The 22,213-nt window shown below is 38.3% G+C and overlaps 1 protein-coding gene across 9 annotated transcripts in view; it reads right to left on the reverse strand.

Moving 5' to 3' along the window:
• Positions 1 to 22,213, reverse strand: part of Mad (Mothers against dpp) — a 79,144-nt gene that overhangs the window by 49,532 nt on the left and 7,399 nt on the right. For 4 of the 9 annotated variants that reach the window (XM_067133208.1, XM_067133216.1, XM_067133214.1 and 1 more), the window contains exon 2: positions 8,689 to 9,309. In XM_067133208.1, coding sequence (XP_066989309.1) covers positions 8,689 to 8,919 — 231 coding nt within the window. In that variant the 5' untranslated portion in view covers positions 8,920 to 9,309. Of the gene's footprint in view, positions 1 to 8,688; positions 9,310 to 21,550; positions 21,771 to 22,213 lie in introns of those variants that run through there. The other 5 variants (XM_067133215.1, XM_067133213.1, XM_067133209.1 and 2 more) reach the window with 4 other exon arrangements.

Genomic DNA, 22,213 nt, shown 5'->3' on the forward strand with positions numbered 1-22,213 from the left:
CTAATCATTTGCAACATTTTTCCTACATCAAACTAGCCATATGCCAGCACGTGATAGCATAACTCGTCCTTAATACAATAATGAACACTACTGTTTCTGTGGCAACAGAATAACGGACAATATTATTTCTGTGACAACACAGCAACGGATAATATTGTTTCTAAGGCAATGGAATAATTAGTAACATAGTTTCTGTGGCAACTGAATAATTAGTAACATAGTTTCTGTGGCAACTGAATAATTTACAATAGTTTCTGGGACAACTGAATAATTTATAATAGTTTCTGTGGCAACGGAACACTTGATAATTGCTGACAATGCTGTTTCTGCAGCCACAGAATAACGAAGACAACAGCTCTTCGACTTTTGGCAAAAATTTCACCCAAACCCGTCACACCATTCCCGAGTTACAGTGTTGACAAACACACACACACACAAGGTGACGTCACCTTCACAACTCCCTCTGAACATAACTCCTGTATATAAGGAAGATAGAAAACTAAATAAAAAAAAAAAGAAAAGAAAAACACTCGGTGTATGCCAAACCGGTTTCGGGGGTATTACGTCATTGTCCGTTTCCGCATCAGGAACTGTGTGAGATTCAGCAGAGCCAAAGTTTCGTTTTAATGACAAAATAATGCCTCCAAGTATTTTTTGTTCGGTTTCAGAGTGTGAATGTACCATTTACCTGCCTTTGTTGCTTTTTTGCAGACATCCCTTGTCCTTCCTCTCAAAACTGGATGATGATGATGATGATGATGATGATGATGATGATGATGATAATAATCATAATAATAATAATAAAATTTTGTACATGCCTGTAACTACCAACAATTATTATTATTATTATTGTTATTATTATTATTATTATTATTATTATTATTATTATCATCTCAAAACTGAATAATAATAATAATAATAATAACAATAATGATAACAATAATAATCTTGTACATACTTGTATTACCAACAATAATTCATTATTATTATTATTATATTATATACCCTCAAAACTGAATAATAATAATAATAATAATAATAATAATAATAATAATAATAGTTTTGTACACACCTGTAACTGCCAACAATAATTCATGATTATTAGTATTATTATTATCATCTCAAACCTGCTAATAATAATAATAATAATACTAATAATAATAATAATAATAATAACAACAAAAAGCCCAAAAACTGTGATACACCCCAATACTACTAATTACACCAACTACACCTGCTACACCTACGTCACACACACACACACACACGCCACAGGTAACATGTGAGACGCAGATGTGTACACTATGTAACCCAAATAAACCCGTTGTACTGACTACAAGAGTTCAATAACCACGTTACAGATATAATATAATAATAATAATAATAATAATAATAATAATAATAATATTTTTGGCAATTGCAGGTATGTAAATTATTATTATTATTATTGTTGTTATTTAAAAATATTTATAAAAAATATCGTTGGCAATTACAGGTGTGTAAAGTATTATTATTATTATTATTATTATTATTTAAAAATAATAACAAATTACCTTTGAAAATTACAGGTAAGTTACTATTATCATTTCTTTTTATTTATAATAATAATATAATAATAAATTATTGTTGGCAATTACAGTTATGTAAACTATTATTATTATTATTATTATTATTATTATTATTATTATTATTATAAAAATGGTAGTAATGATAGCCATAATTCTCCCACATTCAACTATATAAACTTAAGTAAACTTTATATATTTCAAACTGGGATAAAAAAATGTCATCCGTATTAAGATAGAAATATCAGGTTCCATAAGAAACCACCAATTACTATAGGCTACTAGTAGCAGTTCAATTTATACACGAAGTTAGTTAAGGTAGTAGCAGCTGAATGTATGCACCAAAGTTAGAGATAGAAGTAGCAGCTCAATGTATGCACAAAGTTGATGAAAGTAGTAGCAGCTGAATGTATGCACAAAGTTGGTGAAAGTAGTAACAGCTGAATGTATGCACAAAGTTGGTGAGAAAGTAGCAGCAAAGTTGAAAATGCAGCTGAATGCACACAAAGTTGGTGAAAGTAGTAGCAGCTGAATGTATGCACAAAGTTGGTGAAATTAGTAACAGCTGAATGTATGCACAAAGTTGTGAAATTAGTAACAGCTGAATGTATGCACAAAGTTGATGAAAGTAGTAACAGCTGAATGTATCCACAAAGTTGGTTAGTGCACAAAGTTGCTGAAAGTATGCACAAAGTTAGTGAAAGTAGTAGCAGCTGAATGTATGCACAAACAAAGTTGAATGTATGAAAGTTAGTAGCAGCTGAATGTATGCACAAAGTTGGTGAAAGTAGTAGCAGCTGAATGTATGCACAAAGTTGGTGAAAGTAGTAACAGCTGAATGTATGCACAAAGTTGGTGAAAGTAGTAACAGCTGAATGTATGCACAAAGTTGGTGAAAGTAGTAGCAGCTGAATGTATGCACAAAGTTGGTGAAAGTAGTAGCAGCTGAATGTATGCACAAAGTTGGTGAAAGTAGTAGCAGCTGAATGTATGCACAAAGTTGGTGAAAGTAGTAGCAGCTGAATGTATGCACAAAGTTGGTAGTAGTAACAGCTGAATGTATGCACAAAGTTGGTGAAAGTAGTAACAGCTGAATGTATGCACAAAGTTGGTGAAAGTAGTAGCAGCTGAATGTAAGCACAAAGTTGGTGAAAGTAGTAACAGCTGAATGTATGCACAAAGTTGGTGAAAGTAGTAGCAGCTGAATGTAAGCACATAGTTGGTGACAGTAGTAGCAGCTGAATGTAAAAACAAAGTTAGTGAAAGTAGTAAGCTGAATTGCACAAAGTTAGTGAAAGTAGTAGCAGCTGAATGTATGCACAAAGTTGGTGAAAGTAGTAGCAGCTGAATGTATGCACAAAGTTGTGAAAGTAGTAGCAGCTGAATGTATGCACAAAGTTGGTGAAAGTAGTAACAGCTGAATGTAAGCACAAAGTTGGTGAAAGTAGTAACAGCTGAATGTATGCACAAAGTTGGTGAAAGTAGTAGCAGCTGAATGTATGCAAAGTTGGTGAAAGTAGTAGCAGCTGAAAAGTTGGTGAAAGTAGTAACAGCTGAATGTATGCACAAAGTTGGTGAAAGTAGTAACAGCTGAATGTATGCACAAAGTTGGTGAAAGTAGTAGCAGCTGAATGTATGCACAAAGTTGGTGAAAGTAGTAGCAGCTGAATGTAAGCACAAAGTTGGTGAAAGTAGTAACAGCTGAATGTATGCACAAAGTTGGTGAAAGTAGTAGCAGCTGAATGTAAGCACATAGTTGGTGACAGTAGTAGCAGCTGAATGTAAGCACAAAGTTGGTGAAATTAGTAATAGCTGAATGTATGCACAAAGTTGGTGAAAGTAGTAACAGCTGAATGTATGCATAAAAGTTGGTGAAAGTAGTAACAGCTGAATGTATGCATAAAAGTTGGTGAAAGTAGTAGCAGCTGACTGTAAGCACAAAGTTGGTGAAAGTAGTAACAGCTGAATGTATGCACAAAGTTGGTGAAAGTAGTAACAGATGAATGTATGCACAAAGTTGGTGAAAGTAGTAACAGATGAATGTATGCACAAAGTTGGTGAAAGTAGTAGCAGCTGAATGTATGCACAAAGTTGGTGAAAGTAGTAGCAGCTGAATGTATGCACAAAGTTGGTGAAAGTAGTAGCAGCTGAATGTATGCACAAAGTTGGTGAAAGTAGTAACAGCTGAATGTATGCACAAAGTTGGTGAAAGTAGTAACAGCTGAATGTATGCACAAATGTAGCAGCTGAATGTAAAAACAAAGTTAGTGAAAGTAGTAACAGCTGAATGTATGCACAAAGTTGGTGAAAGTAGTAGCAGCTGAATGTGACAAAGTTGGTGAAAGTAGTAGCAGCTGAATGTATGCACAAAGTTGGTGAAAGTAGTAGCAGCTGAATGTAAAAACAAAGTTAGTGAATGAATAGTATGAATGTATGCACAAAGTTGGTGAAAGTAGTAGCAGCTGTAAAAACAAAGTTGGTGAAAGTAGAAGCAGCTGAATTCATGCACAAAGTTGGTGAAAGTAGTAGCAGCTGAATGTAAGCACAAAGTTGGTGAAAGTAGTAGCAGCTGAATGTAAAAACAAAGTTGGTGAAAGTAGAAGCAGCTGAATTCATGCACAAAGTTGGTGAAAGTAGTAACAGCTGAATGCACAAAATAGTAACAGCTGAATGTAAGCACAAAGTTTGTAGTAACAGCTGAACGTATGCACAAAGTTGGTGAAAGTAGTAACAGCTGAACGTATGCACTGAATGTGAAAGTAGTAACAGCTTGTATGCACAAAGTTGGTGAAAGTAGTAACAGCTGAACGTATGCACAAAGTTGGTGAAAGTAGTAACAGCTGAACGTATGCACAAAGTTGGTGAAAGTAGTAACAGCTGAACGTATGCACAAAGTTGGTGAAAGCAGTAGCAGCTGAATTCATGCACAAAGTTGGTGAAAGTAGTAGCAGCTGAACGTATGCACAAAGTTGGTGAAAGTAGCAGCGGCTGAATGCATGCACGAAGCCAAGTCAAAGCAGCAACAGTTGAATTGGTAAAATTTCGCTCAAAACTAATTGAGACTGATGAGACCGTCAGGCCAAGCACAGAAGGGGCACTGGCGGCCACTCAGCTCTGAAGACAGTGACAATCAAGAGTGAGTTGGAGTGACTGGACAGCAAGACACAGAGAGCCAGGAAACAAATGAGATGAAGTATCAGAACAGAGGAGTTGGACAGCACGAATGAAGAAAGGAAGCGGGAACTGAATGGTAGAGTAAAAGGCTAAAACACTTTAATAATGCCTGTAGTGCATAAACGGAACCAGTTACTGTATAATAATAATAATAATAATAATAATAATAATAATAATAATAATAACAATAACAACAACATATCCATTTATGTACAGAAGATTAAAATAGAATGAGTTGATTTTATACAAGACCAGAAAAAAGGAACCTCACTCTAACCCCAACAAACCTAAGAGATAGGATTATAAAAAATAATATAAACAAGTAAAAAATCTGCCTTAGTTTCTTCGGCGCAATCGAGTTTTCTGTAGTGTTCAATAAAGGCCACCGAAAACAGATCTATCTTTCGGTATTCTCGGTATAATGCTGTATGAGCCGCGGCCAATGGAACTTTAACCACGGCCCGGTGGTGGCCTCTCCTACATCGTTGTCAGACGCACGATTATGGCTAACTTTAACCTAAAATAAAATTTAAAAAATACTGGGGCTAGAGGGCTGCAATTTGGCATGCTTGATGACTAGAGGGCGGACGATCAACATGCCAATTTGCAGCCCACTAGCCTCAGTAGTTTTTAAGATCTGAGGGCGGACAGAAAACGACAGAGAAGTCTCTCAATAGTTCTCTTTTACAGAAAACTAAAAAGGCACCCATTTCAGAAAGGAGGAGGAGGAGGAGGAGGAGGACACAGGAAGAAGCAGAGTCACATCAGGCCAAAGGGACGACGGACACGGACACAGACACACACACTGCCAGCGTCCTTGGGGTCACCGAAGAAGCGTGTGAGCCGCTACAGATGATACCGGTTTGATGGTTGGTGGTGGTGTCAACTGTATCAGCAGCGGCAGTCCTGTGACTCATTCCGCCTGGTGCCTTCCCTTCCCTTCCCTTCCCTTACTGCTACTTGATTCATCACCCCCCACCCGGGGCCCCCTCCCCCTCCTCGACCTGTTGTTGTACACAAGAGAGAGAGAGAGAGAGAAATGTTACAATAAACAAGGGAACTGATGTTATCACAACAAAAGTGAAAGATGTTCCCGTACACAAACAAACAGAGAGAGAGAGAGAGAGAGAGAGAGAGAGAGAGAGAGAGAGAGAGAGAGAGAGAGAATCAGCCAACACTCCATAAGTAGGCTATATATTAAATTCATCAATTTTCAAAGCCACCGCAGTTATCTACATAACCTACTAATCTAAACAGCGGGTCAACAGAGGCACAACGGGATTTACAGGGACCTGCCTGAGGCGTCGTGGCTCGCTCGTGGATCGGACCCAGGCCTCTACAAGGCGGGACACTGAAATCACACTGACGTCACAGATGCGCCAGATGTAAGGGGCTGCCAAATGTAAACACACGCATGCGCAGTGACACCAAAACAAAGGCCCCAAAAAATCATGTGAGTTGTAACTAACACCGATTCGATGCGAGGGGCTGTTTTTGTGTCTGTGGAAGAATGTGGGTGTCTGTGGGTGTGCATGACTGTCTGTCTGTCTGTGTGTGGGAGTGTATGTGTGTGTGTGTGTCTGTGCTTGTCTGTGGCACAGCAAAACAGGAGATGACACCCGCAGGACGGATGTGACACAGAAAAATAAGCTGACGTAAGACGACCGACCATTCAACCGGAAACGCTGCAAAAGGTAGTTTGGAAGCCGATTGCGTCTTAAGTTTTTATATATTGCGTTCGTTGTGTTTCTTTCCTCTGTCCCTGACTCTTTCTACAGGCCGACGGGAGGGGCAATCGAACTGCAAGCATTTCAGAACAACAAGAAAAGGGCTATAACGGGGGGAACAGGAGGGAGACAGATGATCGAAGAAATATGAAGGAAACGTCAAAATTAACGGATATCTATGTTAAATCTCTCCCTCTCTCTCTCGGATAAGAACAGTGTTTATGTAACAACATTTCAGTCGATAGTTGTGGGTCGCAGCTAGGGCTGAGGGAAAACAATAACAGGTGAGTATCTCGAGAAGGCAATCCTCGGCCCTCCCTCGCCTCGAGGAGGGGGCAATCCTCACCCCTCCCTCGCCTCGAGGAGGGGGCAATCCTCACCCCTCCCTCGCCTCGAGGAGGGGGCAATCCTCACCCCTCCTCGCCTCGAGGAGGGGGCAACCCTCACCCCTTCCTCGCCTCGAGGAGGATGCAATCCTCACCTCCCCTCGCGCTCGAGTTGGAGTCAGTCCTCGAGCGATGGAAGGGTGAAAACGACCTCCTCGAGGTCATTGCAAAATACGACTCTTCTGTCGTTTATCGCCCGACGACGTCATCATCCTCATCCTCCTCCTCCTCCTGTGACCAAAACAAGGCATGTGACCGCATCCTTCCCCAGTGACTCACAAACACGTCATCCGAAAATTATATCTGGCAGAAATGGACACAGATGCAGTGACAGGCCAGTGTCAGCGTGACAGCTGGCTTCCTTCCCTCCCCCGACTCCCAAAATGTATTTCTAGGACCTCGGTTCGAATTCCGGGCGCAGCAGAAACTGGAGAATTATTTGGGGACAGTAACCTCATCTAAAAAGTTGTCTATATTCGATGAGAGAGAGAGAGAGAGAGAGAGATTTTCCTTAATTTCTAGAATCACCAGAACACAAAGGTCGCCCCTCAAAAATCCGTAGACAGCCTAACATCTATTAGGGTGACACCTTCTAACATCTTGAGCATTTTTTTTTTAAGGCAGAGGTCGACGGGACGGGCAACCTGTCTTAACGTAGCCAAAGCCATGGAGAAAGTAAGAGAGGGAGGGTTAGAAAGACTGACTCATTATAAGTTCGCCCATGACTCTGACAACAGGAAGCCACGTGAAATAAATACTCTCAAAATTTATTCAAGCCTAAAATCCTAATTAAGGAAATATATATATATATATATATATATATATATATATATATATATATATATATATATATATATATACACACATACAGACACACACACACACACACACGTCCTAAATTCCAAACATAGTAAAGCATGTGACCGTGACAGTTTGATAAATAAACAAAAACTCACCACAGCTTGGCATTACATTAAAAGAGTAGACCAAACAGATCACGTTCTGCATTTCAAATAACCTTCACTGCCTCGAAGTCATGCGTACGATATTGCATCACTTAATTCTTGATAGCCGCAATGCCCAAATCATAGCCCCCCTTCCCCCCACCCGCCCCCTCTGGCTATTCTCAAAAAAGCGGACCACCTGGCCGACACATCTGTCCACTTAATCAACACTTAACAAGACCCAGTTACCGAATCTCTCTTGGTCTGAGGGGGCCAAAATGCGCGTCAGTTACAATTAGGAGAGAATGCCTTACGTCTGTTTAGTTCTGCAAATAAATACAGAACCATATCACCCACTACTTTCCGCATGTGTTCACGGGACTAACAACAACCCAATGAAATGTGTTTAGTTCTGCAAATAAATACAGAACCATTTCACCCATTGCTTTCAAGTGAATTCTACGTGAGACAAAAACCAAATTAAGTATTTACAGTAATTTTGTAATCAGCAACGTGCCTACAATTGAAAATCCTAAGAAGAGCCTATTCATCCGTTATGTTCAAGGGCACTTTACTAAGCAATTGTGATACTGTGATAACTAGACGTGGTCCAACTGCGACATATCTACTAGATGTGGTCCAACTGCGACATATCTACTAGATGTGGTCCAGCTGCGACAAGATATGGGGAATTAATATTGGACGACACTTCGGGAACTTTGGAAAAACTCACGGGAAAAATGGGAAAAACTCGTAATGACAAAAAAAAAAAAACTTGTGAAACCGTGCAAGACAACGAGGAGGAAGCCCTTGACGAAAAAAAACCTGAGAACGCAACTGGGCCAGCAAAGCCTCACCCAACCTGGACGAACTTCTGGGGAAACCGCCTTACCTGGAGACGTCCGTCGAGACTCCGGGGGATGGTGACGCACTTCGACTGCTGCCCGGGGCAGGAGAGGGCCCTCTCCAGATCCTCGATGGCGCCCTTCTTCTTCTTGAGCTTTTTGACCAGGGAGTCAACGGCCTTCTCGGCCCACTTCTCCTCCTCGTCTCCCTGCTTCCACCCCAGCAGCTTCTTCACGGCGGGAGATGTGAAGGAAAACAGGGAGTTGAGGGCGGTCATGATGAAGCCGTCGAGGGACGAGGAGGATGGGGGCGGGGGCGTCTCTCCCTGCTGAGGCGGAGGATGATGATGATGATGGTGATGGTGATGGGACGCGGGGCAGGGACGAGGCGGCCACGGGTGAATGAAACGGGGCCCTCCCGACGAGGGACCAAGCTGGATTCCGGAGCGACACAGCAGCGGCGCGGGGTGTTCGTGCCCTGCTGACCACAGCAGACCCGGAGGCGACTACGGGAGGACTGAGCCCTGTGGGGTCTTGGGGCCTGACGCCACTGGCACTGGGAGCTCAACTAGACAAGAGGAAGCGGTTCACCCTCAGGGCCAGCTGCAGCTATACTGGAGGAGGTACAGTGACGCACAAATGACGATGCACACGGTCTGCTGTTGAGTCTGTCGAAGAGAAGAACAACAAATGACTTACGAGACTGAATGGAATACAGAAGAGGAAAATACATTCCAAAATACAAATTAAAGATTATTCAGTGAATGCATAATATGTATAGTATATATACATTGCTCTGGGACTCTATTCCCGGTTCTGTGTTCGCCTACACAGTACTATAAGCTTCCAGCATTCAAACTGCTGATCAGTCACGTCCAATGACAGTTGTAATCCACTCTTCATGATAACTTTCTGGTTTGTTTACTATTTCAGAAACAGCCTCTTGGTCATTTTTCATACATAGCATAATAAGCATAATAATAATAATAATAATAATAATAATAATAATCACAGCTAATTTGCCGACATTCGAATTTTGCAAAAACCAAAGGTCTCATAATAATAATAAAAATAATAATAATAATAATAATAATAATAATAATAATAATAATAATAATAATAATAATAATAATAATAATAATAATAACCGTTAAAAAGGATAGACGCATCATGCGAATTGATCTTGTATTAAAATAAAATTGAGAAAATTCAATATATGATCAATCAGCACGAAGCAGCCATCACTTTTAACAAGACATGTTTAAAAGAGGGTCTGCTTTCTTCCAATAATAATAATAATAATAATAAGCATAAACTTGTAACAATATAACAGCACACAATGGACACACAGCCCCGTACAAAAAAAAAAAAAAAAAAAAAAAAAAGTTTCTTAACAAATTCTGGCCCAGTCCGGAAGCCCTCACGGGCCAGATATTGTTTATTTAGAACTCTGGTGTTGCCTGAAAGGCCACAAAATCCACGATAAAATTTGGCAGGCCGTAAAGGCCATTAAAAGTTTATTAAATTGGACTTCCAGTTAAACAGAATAGAAAAGAACGTAGAATTTAAGACACAGGAAAAGTGCTGGGACCTACGAGGTCATTCAGTGCTGAAACGGAAATTGAGAGTAGAAAGGTTTGAAATGAGGTACAGTAAATGGAGTGAAAGAGGTTTTTAACATCTAAGTAACGCCTACAGTGCACTGCATGAGGTGCACTGACGGCACTACCCCTTAAGGGAAAATGTCATTAAAATTTTGTATACTGAAACAGATCTCTCTCTCTCTCTCAAGTGTAGGGAAAAACAAACAACGTTTGGCCGTAGGCATATTAAGAAATTGGCCCAGATGCTTATTACGTATATGCGTTATCTGTAGACACGTACTTATTAAGTATTCACTTTTTAGAGAGAGAGAGAGAGAGAGAGAGAGAGAGAGAGAGAGAGAGAGAGAAATAACTGCGCATTTGTGTGTACAGCATAAATGCCCGTGTGTGTGTGTGTGTGTGAGAGAGAGAGAGAGAGAGAGAGAGAGAGAGAATTAAAACCTCAACTGTAAGGAATGGCAAGATACATTCTAAACAGGGCTTATATACGCGACAGTACAAACTAATTAAAATCAGAAAACGTCTAGTGACCTGGCGAGGAATTGTATTAATGTATTAATACAAACATACAAACAAACTTCCATACACACACACACACACACATATATATATATATATATATATATATATATATATATATATATATATATATATATATATATATACATATAGATAGATAGCCTATATACTGTACATATATGGAAAGCTAGACGCGCTTCGGGATTCTTCATAACATTTTCAAGCTTAAATGAGACATTACAATTTTTTAATAGTTAAAAGATCATAAAATCATTACTGGCTGACACAGCTGAGTATGAGTGAAAATGATAGAGATTATTGATAAAAACTTTAAAATGATTCACAAGAGCACATAAACTACTTTGTGGGTAATACTGAACAGTTTAAATTATTTGTGAATTATTGAATAATATCAAAAGCAAGGGATTAGATGAATTGCCGAGGTTAAGGTCTGGTTTTCTAAAAAATATTTCAGATTCTCAATCACGGTTCTTCATAAGAAGCACCAAGAACACTCAAATTTTCAAGTCTTCTACCTCTATTACATTCCTCTATACCAGAGGTTTCAACAGAAATAGTTACAATAATATCTTTTTAATGCAAGTAGTAAATTTATTCCAGTGCAGTGCTATATTTGTACTAGGACACTGCATACGTCCCTGTTTTTGGCCGGGACTCGTCCTGATTTGAAGCCTTGTCCTGGGCGTTCTGGTCAGTCAGAAAATGTCCCAGAATGTTCAGGACAAGCAGCAGTCGCCCAACAATATCCCAATGTTCAGTGGGAACATGCTTACAGTATACGGCAAATTAACAGCGAAAAATCGTGTTTGCAGATAGACTCTGGACCCGTCAGAGCAAAAAGGCCTCACAGATTTGGAAGCAGAAATGAACAGTAAAAAAAAAAATCGTGTTTTCAGATAAACTTGTGACCAGTCAGAGGAAAAAATGTCTGACAGATTTGGAAGGAGGAATAAATAAAAACGTGTAGATAGGTTTGGGACCCTTTTGTACTGTCTTTGGTTGATGAAAATATGGTAACCCTAGTGATGTTATTGGATCAAAACTTTCGGTCATATTGAGTTGCTCATATGGAGTAGCGGTAAAAAAAAAAAGTTTGAAAACCAATGCTCTATACTATGCTGTCAAATTGGCGATCTAGTTGGCTAAGCAAGCAAGCAAGCAAGCGAGGGAAATTCCTAACCCGCCCCCCCCACAAACAACTTGTACAAACGACGCGTTTGTCGTTTGTTCCGCGAATGGACTCCTCCGAAGGGCCAATTTCCCAAATTAATTAACACCTGCTTGTCAAGACACCGGCGGTGGATTTGAGCCCGAGTGAGAGGTTGTAAAATTGACATTTGAATAGACCCCTGTGGCGCGCCTACTGTTACCTGCTCATCAAATTTTGGGTGGTCCTAATCTTCAAAGTAGGCGCTGTACAAACGGATACTTGTTCACACAAGACCGCGTCTCTCTCTCTCTCTCTCTCTCTCTCTCTCTCTCTCTCTCTCTCTCTCTCTCTCTCTCTCTCTCTTCCTGAGGTTTGGAAAAAAAATATATTCAGATGGGGAAAATTTTTGTACAAGTACTCTCTACAAGTACTCTCTCTCTCTCTCTCTCTCTCTCTCTCTCTCTTTTCTCTCTCTCTCTCTCTCTCTCTCTCTCTCTTTGTGTGTGAGGAACAGCTCGAAAACTATTTGTAGAGCATGAAAAATCTTTATAAGTCCTCACTCCGGTGAGGAATTCACCGACTCGCATAATTTGCAAAGCTATTTCTGTGGAAAATAAACAGTACCTTTTTAAACAAGTACTAAATCCGTTGACAAGTCTACCACCATAAGTGCTTTTTAAGGATCGAAAAACATCTCAAGCGAATTAATTAGCACTTTAAAAGAAACCTCTTTCATCAGGTGGTGATTTTCCCCGAAAAGTAATTTGTATAAATTACATGATTACTTTGATGGAAGCTAAATAGTATTTCCAAAATGTTAACTCAGGGAAAATTGTACCGATCGATGTAGCTTCTCACGATTCGAAATTCACGGGTCGGAACAAAATTTGGTGGAAAAGGTGAAATATTTACAAATTCTAATTCTAGTGAGGAATGGAATGGAATACAAAATTGAGGCCAAAGGCCAAACGTTGGGACATAAGAGGTCATTCAGCGATAAAACGGAAACAGTGAAAATGTTTGAAAGGCGTAACAGGAGGAAAACCTCAAAGCAGTTGCACTATGAAGCAACTGTTAGGAGAAGGTGGAAAGCGAGAAGGGAGAAAGGGAATATGAACGGAGGTACAGTAAAAGGTATGAAAAGGGCTGCTGCAGAGAACCTTAAGTAATGCCTACAGTGCACCGCGTGAGGTACACTGACGGGCACTAACCCCCTACGGATCTTATTCTGGTGAGGAAATGAATCCAGAAGTATTCTAAAAGAAGCGATAAGTATTTCAGAGAGAGTTATTTCGAAGTGAGGAATATTTACTTTTTTTATATGCAGATATTATTCATTACTAGTGAATCGTTCGTTCGGAATGGGGATTCTCAATACTGGAATTTCAATATTAAAAAATAAAGTCTGTATTGACTAAGTAATAAACTGATTATTATTATTATTATTATTATTATTATTATTATTGTTGTTGTTGTTAATAATAATAATATTATTTTTATTAATGTACCCCTGGTTTCATTCGTCTTTTGTAAACTATTATATATATTATTAATACTATTATTATTATCATTATTATTATTATCATTATCATTAATACTATTATTATTATTATTATCATTATTATTATTACTCATAAAAACCCCATAATAGCAAGAGTCACTAAAATGGTGAAGAAATCCACAGTGCTGTATATAAGTGAAAAACATACATATCAGAAATACAAACATTTCTAAAATGCACTTACATTTACACAACTGTAGAATCTCTCACCACTACCGTTATTATCCCCGCCATCATTATTATAACCCGCACACTGTCATACAACAACAGAGATAAAACTACGGTACAAAACAAAATGGCAAAAACAAACAGGAAAAGATTATAGACCATGACATACCGATGGACGGGGGTGGGGTGGGGTGGGGGGGTTAAGTCCCAGGGGACCTCTCAAGAAAGGAACCGAAGATTTTGGAGGAGGGGGAGACGGAAGGATCAAAGGAGTTGGGACTAAGGACTCTTGGTCGCCAGGTCAACAGAGGTCATTACCGCCATTTCAAAGTCGGTCACGTCAAAACGCGTTCTGGGACCGCCATCCCCGCCCCCACCCAGCCATTCATGTGGAATACTGCGCGAGTAATGCGCGCGCACACACACACACTTAAACTCAATCTACAACCATATTCTTTACCAACAGATGGAAATTAATCGTCTGCAATCTGTATTTGTTACTGTTAACATTTTTAAGTTTTTTTGCTATTGATCTCCATATGAGATTACTGTCGTTACTGTTATTATGAATTCTTTTTTTTTCTAATTCTTCAGCAACTGCGTGCATACTGCCGATAATTATTTTTATCATGTTACCTTGTCTGTCTAGACTGAGTGTGTTGTATTTGTATATTGCATGTATATGGCCCGAGCCGAAATAAATATTATTATTATTATTATTATTATTATTAAGAGGATATACTCCGTATCCTTAAACATGAACACAATTTATCCTCATTTCTAAGGCAAGAGTCTGAAAGGAAAACCATATTCATAACTGGATATATAAAGCACTATTATTATTATTATTATTATTATTATTATTGCATAGTTCTGCTCTCCATCTAAAAGACAGCACTCTAAAAATCCCACCCAAGATATTATTATTATTACGCAGTTTTGCACTACATTTAAAGGCAGCACTTCAAAAAACTCACCCAAAATAATATCATAATAATAATAATAATAATAATAATAATAATAATAATTAATTATTATTATTATTATTACACAGTACTTCACTCCATTCAAATGAAAACACTAAAAAAAATCGATTAAATACTTATGGGTACAATGATTCGATTGTCAACCAATTGCATTACCACCTCCACAACTACATACTATGATTTTGAAAAAAAATCAACACATCCTTGATAATAAAAGCACTTAATATCTCCTCAACAAGAACTCTTTATTGAACGTACAAAGATCACATTTCCACACTCCAATTGTTTAGATCACATTTCCAACACCCAAGTTCAAGAGCGAATGTTTCAGCGACGACACAAAACAAAACGACAATTTTTCAGGTCCCCAAAACAGCACCGAACCCACGAGGCCAAACTAGGTCGCATGCACTTTCAGCTGATTTCGGCAGGCGGTCCTACAATAATATATTATATATATATATATATATATATATATATATATATATATATATATATATATATATATATATATATACACTAAATATACACTCAGCAGTGGATCAATAGAATTATTATTATTATTATTTTTATTCAGAATAGAAGCCATATTCATATGGAACAAGCCCACCAAAGGGGCCACTGGCTTGAAATTCTTGAAGCTTCCAAAGATTATTAAGGAGCTCATTAGGAAGAATGAGAGGGTAAAGGGAAATACAGAAAGAAGAGATCCCATTCATTAAAAAAGAAAAAATAAATTAATAAATGAATAAATAGATACAAATGTATTAAAGGAAAGGAGAATAGCACTGCATCTGCGCCAGAACTTTTCAAGTTCCAACTGAGCTGTAGAACTTAAGTCCTTTTGTGATACATATTATGGGAGAATCTATAATACAACAGCCGAATTTTTTTATATAATAGAATATTACATGCAATAATAATAATAATAATAATAATAATAATAATAATAATAATAATAATAATAATAAGAATAATAATAATAATAATGGAGAAACAAATCCTCAGTTATGTATGGGTACATTTATTCAGAAATAAATCTTTCCAGAGCTTTCGGGAATCTGATCGATTCCCTTTTTCAACGGGAATCTGATCGATTCCCTTTTTCAACGGGAATCTGTTTCATTCCCCTTAACGGGAATCTGATCGATTCCCCTTTTCAACGGGAATCTGATCGATTCCCCTTTTCAACAGGATTCTAATCAATTCCCCTTTTCAACAGGAATCTGATCAATTCCCCTTTTCAACAGGAATCTGTTCGATTCACCCTTTCAACAGGAATCTGTTCGATTCCCCCTTTCAATGAGAACCTGATCGATTCCCCTTTTCAACTGGAATCTGTTCGATTTCCGTCTTCAACTTACAGACGGAAGAGGGGACTCCATTAGATTCCGAAAGCTCTCTGCCGAGATTTATTTCTAAAAATATATGGAACCATACACCACAGGATTTGTTCCTCCATTTCAAGACTCGTGCTTCTACGAGTATATATGTTAAATAATAATAATTACAATAATAATAATAATCATCAATATTATCAATAATATTATCTAGGACGCCGTCGAGTTTATATTGCGGGTGTAAAGGTGGCATTATTTTACCCCTGACTTCAATCGCCTTTTAGCTAATGGTAGGAAGTAGAATTACCCAAACTTTAAGGAATAAACGATTTTTCGACAGCTGTCAAACAATCGCCCTGCCGGCCGCCACAAAGGAACTCATTCGAGAGATTGAGAAACGGAAAATTAAACTAAATAGTATATAGACGGTCATTCTGTTCAATGAAATAATAACAATAATTCTCTCTCTCTCTCAGTAGTTGACCAGCGCGGGTATCATCAAGGCCCTATCTTCAAAAGCGACAAGTGTGTGTTTGTGTAGAAAAGTATGGTTGATACACTGGACAGTCATTAGCATATGGAAGGGTTGTATTGGTCCCCTGAGAGAAGAGTATTCTCTCTCTCTCTCTCTCTCTCTCTCTCTCTCTCTCTCTCTCTCTCTCTCTCTCTCTCTCTCTCTCTCTCTCTCTCTCTCTCTCCACAGTAGAACACACACACACATATACAGTATACCAGACGTTTCTTCACCTTAATGCGCAAGCGTACATACACACACATATATCTAAACATATATATACACGTGTGCGCGCGCGCGTGCGCGTTACGGTGAAGAAAGGAATTTCATGCAAGAGGTCAGTAGGTCGCAGACCTCCAATGCAAGATCCCACACCTGAGAGAGATTTGACGCAATGATGTTTGGGTATTTTGATTCCACTATGAAATACTGCTATTTCCACACTTATTATTATTACTATATATATATATATATATATATATATATATATATATATATATATATATATATATATATATATATATATATATATATAAATATATAATTATTATTATTATCATCATTTCAGTTTAAAAGTGACAGCCACAATCGAGTGCTGGCAATGTTATGCAGAAATTATTATTGTTGTTATTATTATTATTATTATTATTACTTCTCTTTAAAGGAACTTTTATGAATGGTTTCAATTCAGAAGAATAATTCCAAACAATGATGACTATTTCTCCACTCGCTTTACCTCAGCCAGACAGCTGGGTCTAGTCTATCCCTTAGTGCGTATATCGTGGACGCGAGGTAAATATACCTCTCTCTCTCTCTCTCTCTCTCTCTCTCTCTCTCTCTCTCTCTCTATATATATATATATATATATATATATATATATATATATATATATATATATATATATATATATATATATATATTTAGCTATATATATATATATATTTAGCTCTCTCAAAAAGTGCGTCTGTGAGAGAGAGAGAGAGAGAGAGAGAGAGAGGGAAAAATCACCTCTAATTCACAATTTCGAAATACAATGTGGGTGGGTGTGTGTGTGTGTCTCAGAGAGAGAGAGAGAGAGAGAGAGAGAGAGAGAGAGAGAGAGAGAGAATCTACGGACAGACAAGGCAGAGACGACACAGAAGAGACGGGAAAAGGGACAGCCAGAAGACAGGAAGACCCCAAATGAAGACGTTTTCGTATGGCTGGATGCCGTAGTCCATTTGGCGTCAGCCTCGGGCGATCTCTCTCTCTCTCTCTCTCTCTCTCTCTCTCTCTCTCTCTCAGAGCTCCACCCCCTCCAAACACTCCCACCCTCCCCTGCCACTCCCCAGCTCCAAGAGATGGGGAACGAACCAACCCCCACCCAATCCCCCTCCCAAGTAACTCTCTGGCATTGGCGACTAGGAGAGTCCCTGTCCCCACTCTCATGACGACCCCAGCATAGCCCTACCCCCACCCACGACCCCTAAAGCCTTTACTATCCCGGCACCACATACATACAAAAACACACACACACACACACACACACACTGATGAATCAATACTACACAACCCCACCCTCATCATGCCCTTTTTCTCATTCTGTTCTGGGTGAGAGTTTTTAATAGCATCTAAGTCTCTCTCTCTCTCTCTCTTTGACTACTACTTCTTCCTTGACTTAGGTCCTCTCTCTCTCTCTCTCTCTCTCTCTCTATCTCTCTCTCTCTCTCTCTCTCGTGATCACGAAATGTCAAACAGCTGTTTCTCGTACGTAGAGTGGAGGGAACTGCTCTCGAATCTGGCATAATTTCAAGAAGAAGAAACCTGGACGTCCAACTTTCCGTTTGCCCCACAGAATCATAAGGACCCTCACAACACAAACTACTGACACCGTACCACCTTGAATTGTGACGTCACTCACACCAACAACAATAACGAATGACGTCACAGGGACAATTTTTGAGGGTGGGTGAGTGCATGATCGCTACTATAGTTCTCCTGACACAGGTTCGAATCCTGGCCGGGAGGAAGGAACTTCATTTCCTCCTCGAATTCCGAATTGAAGGTTTTCAGTGGGAAGTAGAATATTGGGTTAACATGGATTTGGTTTGGGGTTAATTAAAAGAATTTAGCAGAAAACGCATCTAAAACCTTTGGGGATCGAACAGTACCCAATATTCGGACATTTTTGTTTACTTATGATTTTATTTTTTATTTTTTAATAAGTGATATCTCTTCTTCCTAGATTTCCTTTTACCCAATCTTACCCCTTCCTAGTGAATACCATATCCTTTGGAAGCTTGAATTTCAAGTCAATGACCCATTTAGTGGGCTTGTTACGTCCGAATAGGGTTCATCTTCTGAATAAAAAAAATAACAACTACATAAACAACAAAAGCTGACTGAACCAGCAAGTCGAAAAGCCAGCCAAGTAATATCTTCGCACCGTCTTCATCCACAACGGAACACTTTGTAAACAAACGCACGCACTTCTGTAAACAAAATGAAGGGAAAACAAAGGCCTGGGAGTGTCACGCGTCAAACTGGGTTTCCCCCGCGCATGAGTAAACGGAGCTCTAGTTCTGAACTAATTTGTTGGTTTTGTCAAAATGGAGCTGGCCGCATGATGTCATGGGCTCTTGCTATTGTCTTTTGTTTATTACCGTCATCTGAAGTGCAATACAAATTGACTCACGTCATTTAACCCCATTTTACCACGATATTATTCCCAATGTCATTTAACCGCATGAAATTATTCCCATCGTCATTTAACCACATAAAATTATTCCCATCATTTAACCACTTATCCCCAACGTCATTTAACCACATAACATTATTCCCATCGTCATTTAACCACATGAAATTATTCGCAACGTCATTTAACCATATAAAAATTATTCCCAATGTCATTTAACCACATAAAATTATTCCCAACGTCACTTAACCACATAAAATTATTCCCAACGTCATTTAACCACATAAAATTATTCCCAACGTCATTTAACCACATAAAATTATTCCTACCGTCATTTACCCACATAAAACTATTTCTAACGTCATTTACCAAAAAATTTTTCCCAAGGTCATTTAACCAAATAAAATTATTCCCAACGTCATTTAACTACATAAAATTATTCCTAACGTCGTTTAACCATATTAAATTATTCCTAATGTTATTTAACAGCACAAAATTATTCCCAACGTCATTTAACCAGATAAAATTAGTCCCAACACCATTTAACTATATAAAATTATTCCCAACGTCATTTAACCACATGAAATTATTCCCAGCATCATTTAACCACATAAAATTATTCCCAACGTCATTGAACCCCATAAAATTATTCCTACCATCATTTCCCCACAAAATTATTCCCAAAGTCATTTAACCATATAAAATTATTCCCGTCATTTACCCACATAAAATTATTCCCAACGTCATTTAACAACAAAATTATTCCTAACATCATTTAATCACATAAAATTATTCCCAAAGTTATTTAACCACAAATTGTTTCATACAATATCTAACCACAAGATTATTCCAACATTTAAAATTATTCCCAACGTCATTTAATATAAAATTATTCCCAACATCATTTAACCATATAAATGGTTCCCAACGATATTTAACCACATAAAATTATTCCTAAAAGTCATTTAACCACATTAATTGTTCCCAACATCATTTAACCACAGAAAATTAGTCCCAACGCCATTTTACTATATAAAAGTATTCCAAATAATTTAACCACATAAAATTATTCCAAAGGTCATTTAACCACATAAATTGTTCCCAAAGGCATTTACCCACATAAAATTATTCCCAAAGGTCATTTAACCACATAAATTGTTCCCAAAGTCATTTAACCAAAAAATTATTCCTAAAGTCATTTAACCACACAAAATTATTTCCATAGTCATTTAACCACAAATTTTTTCAACGTTAATTAACCACATAAAATTAGTCCCAACGCCATTAAGTACATAGAAATATTCCCAACATCATTTAACCTCATAAATTGTTCCCAAAGTCATTTACCCACATAAAATTATTCCCAACATCATTTAACCACAAATTGTTCACAACATCACTTAACCATATAAAATTATTACCAATGTCATTTAACCAAAGAATGATTCCCAACAACATTTAACTACAAGAAATTATTCCCAACCCCATTCAACAACATAAATTGTTCCCAATGTCATTTAACCATAACAAATTACTCCCCATGTCAACAAAAAATGGTTCCCAGCGTCATATAGCCACAAAAACCGTTCCCAATGTCATTTAACCACAATAAATTGTTCTGACATTGAACCACAAAAAAAAAAAAATGAGTTCATAGTGTCATTTTATCACAAAAATTGCTCCCAAGATCATATATACACACACACAAAAAGATTTTCCCTCTTTACACCCACCAAATAGAATTCCCAGTGTCATTTAACCAAGAAAAAATTGTTCCTATCCTTTAACCATAAAAAACAAATTCCAATTTCATTCAACCACCGAAAATTGTTCCCGTCATTAACCACACACAACAGAATTCGCAATGGCATTTAACCACGAAAAATAGAATTTCCAACGTCATTTAGGCTAACCACAAGAAACCACAAAAAAACTGTTCCGATCATTTTACCATAAAAACAGAATTCCCAATGTCACTTAACAACAACAAAAAAAAAAATTGGTTCCCAACGACACTTGACAAAACAGTTCCAACAAAGAACTAATTTAGTTCCTACGTCATATATCTACAACAATTGGCTCCCAAGGCCAATGAGCTACAGGAAATCAGTTCCCGGTGTCATTTAACCCAACTTCTACGACGCCCATGACTGTCACAAATACCATCATTGATACATAATAAAAAAGCACCGGATAGAAAAGATTTTCTGAAAGTCTTTTAGGAATGAGGCTCTAGGCCCCATAGCCTTTTCTATCCCGGCCACGACCCCAACAGCTCACCCACAATGTTATGAACATGGCTTCAAGTCATTACGGGTCAGAAACGACCCTGAAATGATACACGATTCGCGTCCATTCTCTGTTTATCTTACCCATGAATTATGTACCTGGTTGAGAGCCGAATGTGGTCGTTTGCAGCTAAGGAAGAGGAGGGCATGCAGGTAGCAACCTCATCCCAAAGCACTCAAGAAAACGAGAAATAAACGACAGACGGAGAATCGGATGTAACAGTCGAGAGTTCTCTTCAGAAGCACACGACGATCAGCCACAACAAATGTCTACTGTTGTGAGTCAGAAGACTTTACCCAGAGTAACCTTTGCCGGAGTAACCCATTTCCAGGAAGCCTGAGGTAATACTATTCTCCATCGCAGTAGCGGTGACGCAATATGCGGAGAAGATGAGTCGGCGTTATTATTTTCGTAAACACTGTTACAAGCAACGATACAAACAGCTCATAGACGCTTCAATATGCGTAGGCCTAATTCACTTTGCCAAACCAGTGAAACACGCGCGCCTTACGTATAAACAAGGAGCATTCCCTATAACCCCTCGTATTGCACAATCAACAAAGGACCCACAACCCGGGGAGAGAGAGAGAGAGAGAGAGAGAGAGAGTACACCACGGCGCAAATGACTTTTTATCACGATCTATTTTTAAGTCCTTACTGGAGCACTCAGTGCTACATCGGATGGACGCCCTCAATTTATGATTCACGGAGGAACACTAGTCGAGTAAATAAAGGCTATACAGTGT

This window comes from Macrobrachium rosenbergii, chromosome 33 (genome assembly GCF_040412425.1).
Source record: "Macrobrachium rosenbergii isolate ZJJX-2024 chromosome 33, ASM4041242v1, whole genome shotgun sequence".
In the NCBI taxonomy this organism is placed as follows: domain Eukaryota; kingdom Metazoa; phylum Arthropoda; class Malacostraca; order Decapoda; family Palaemonidae; genus Macrobrachium; species Macrobrachium rosenbergii.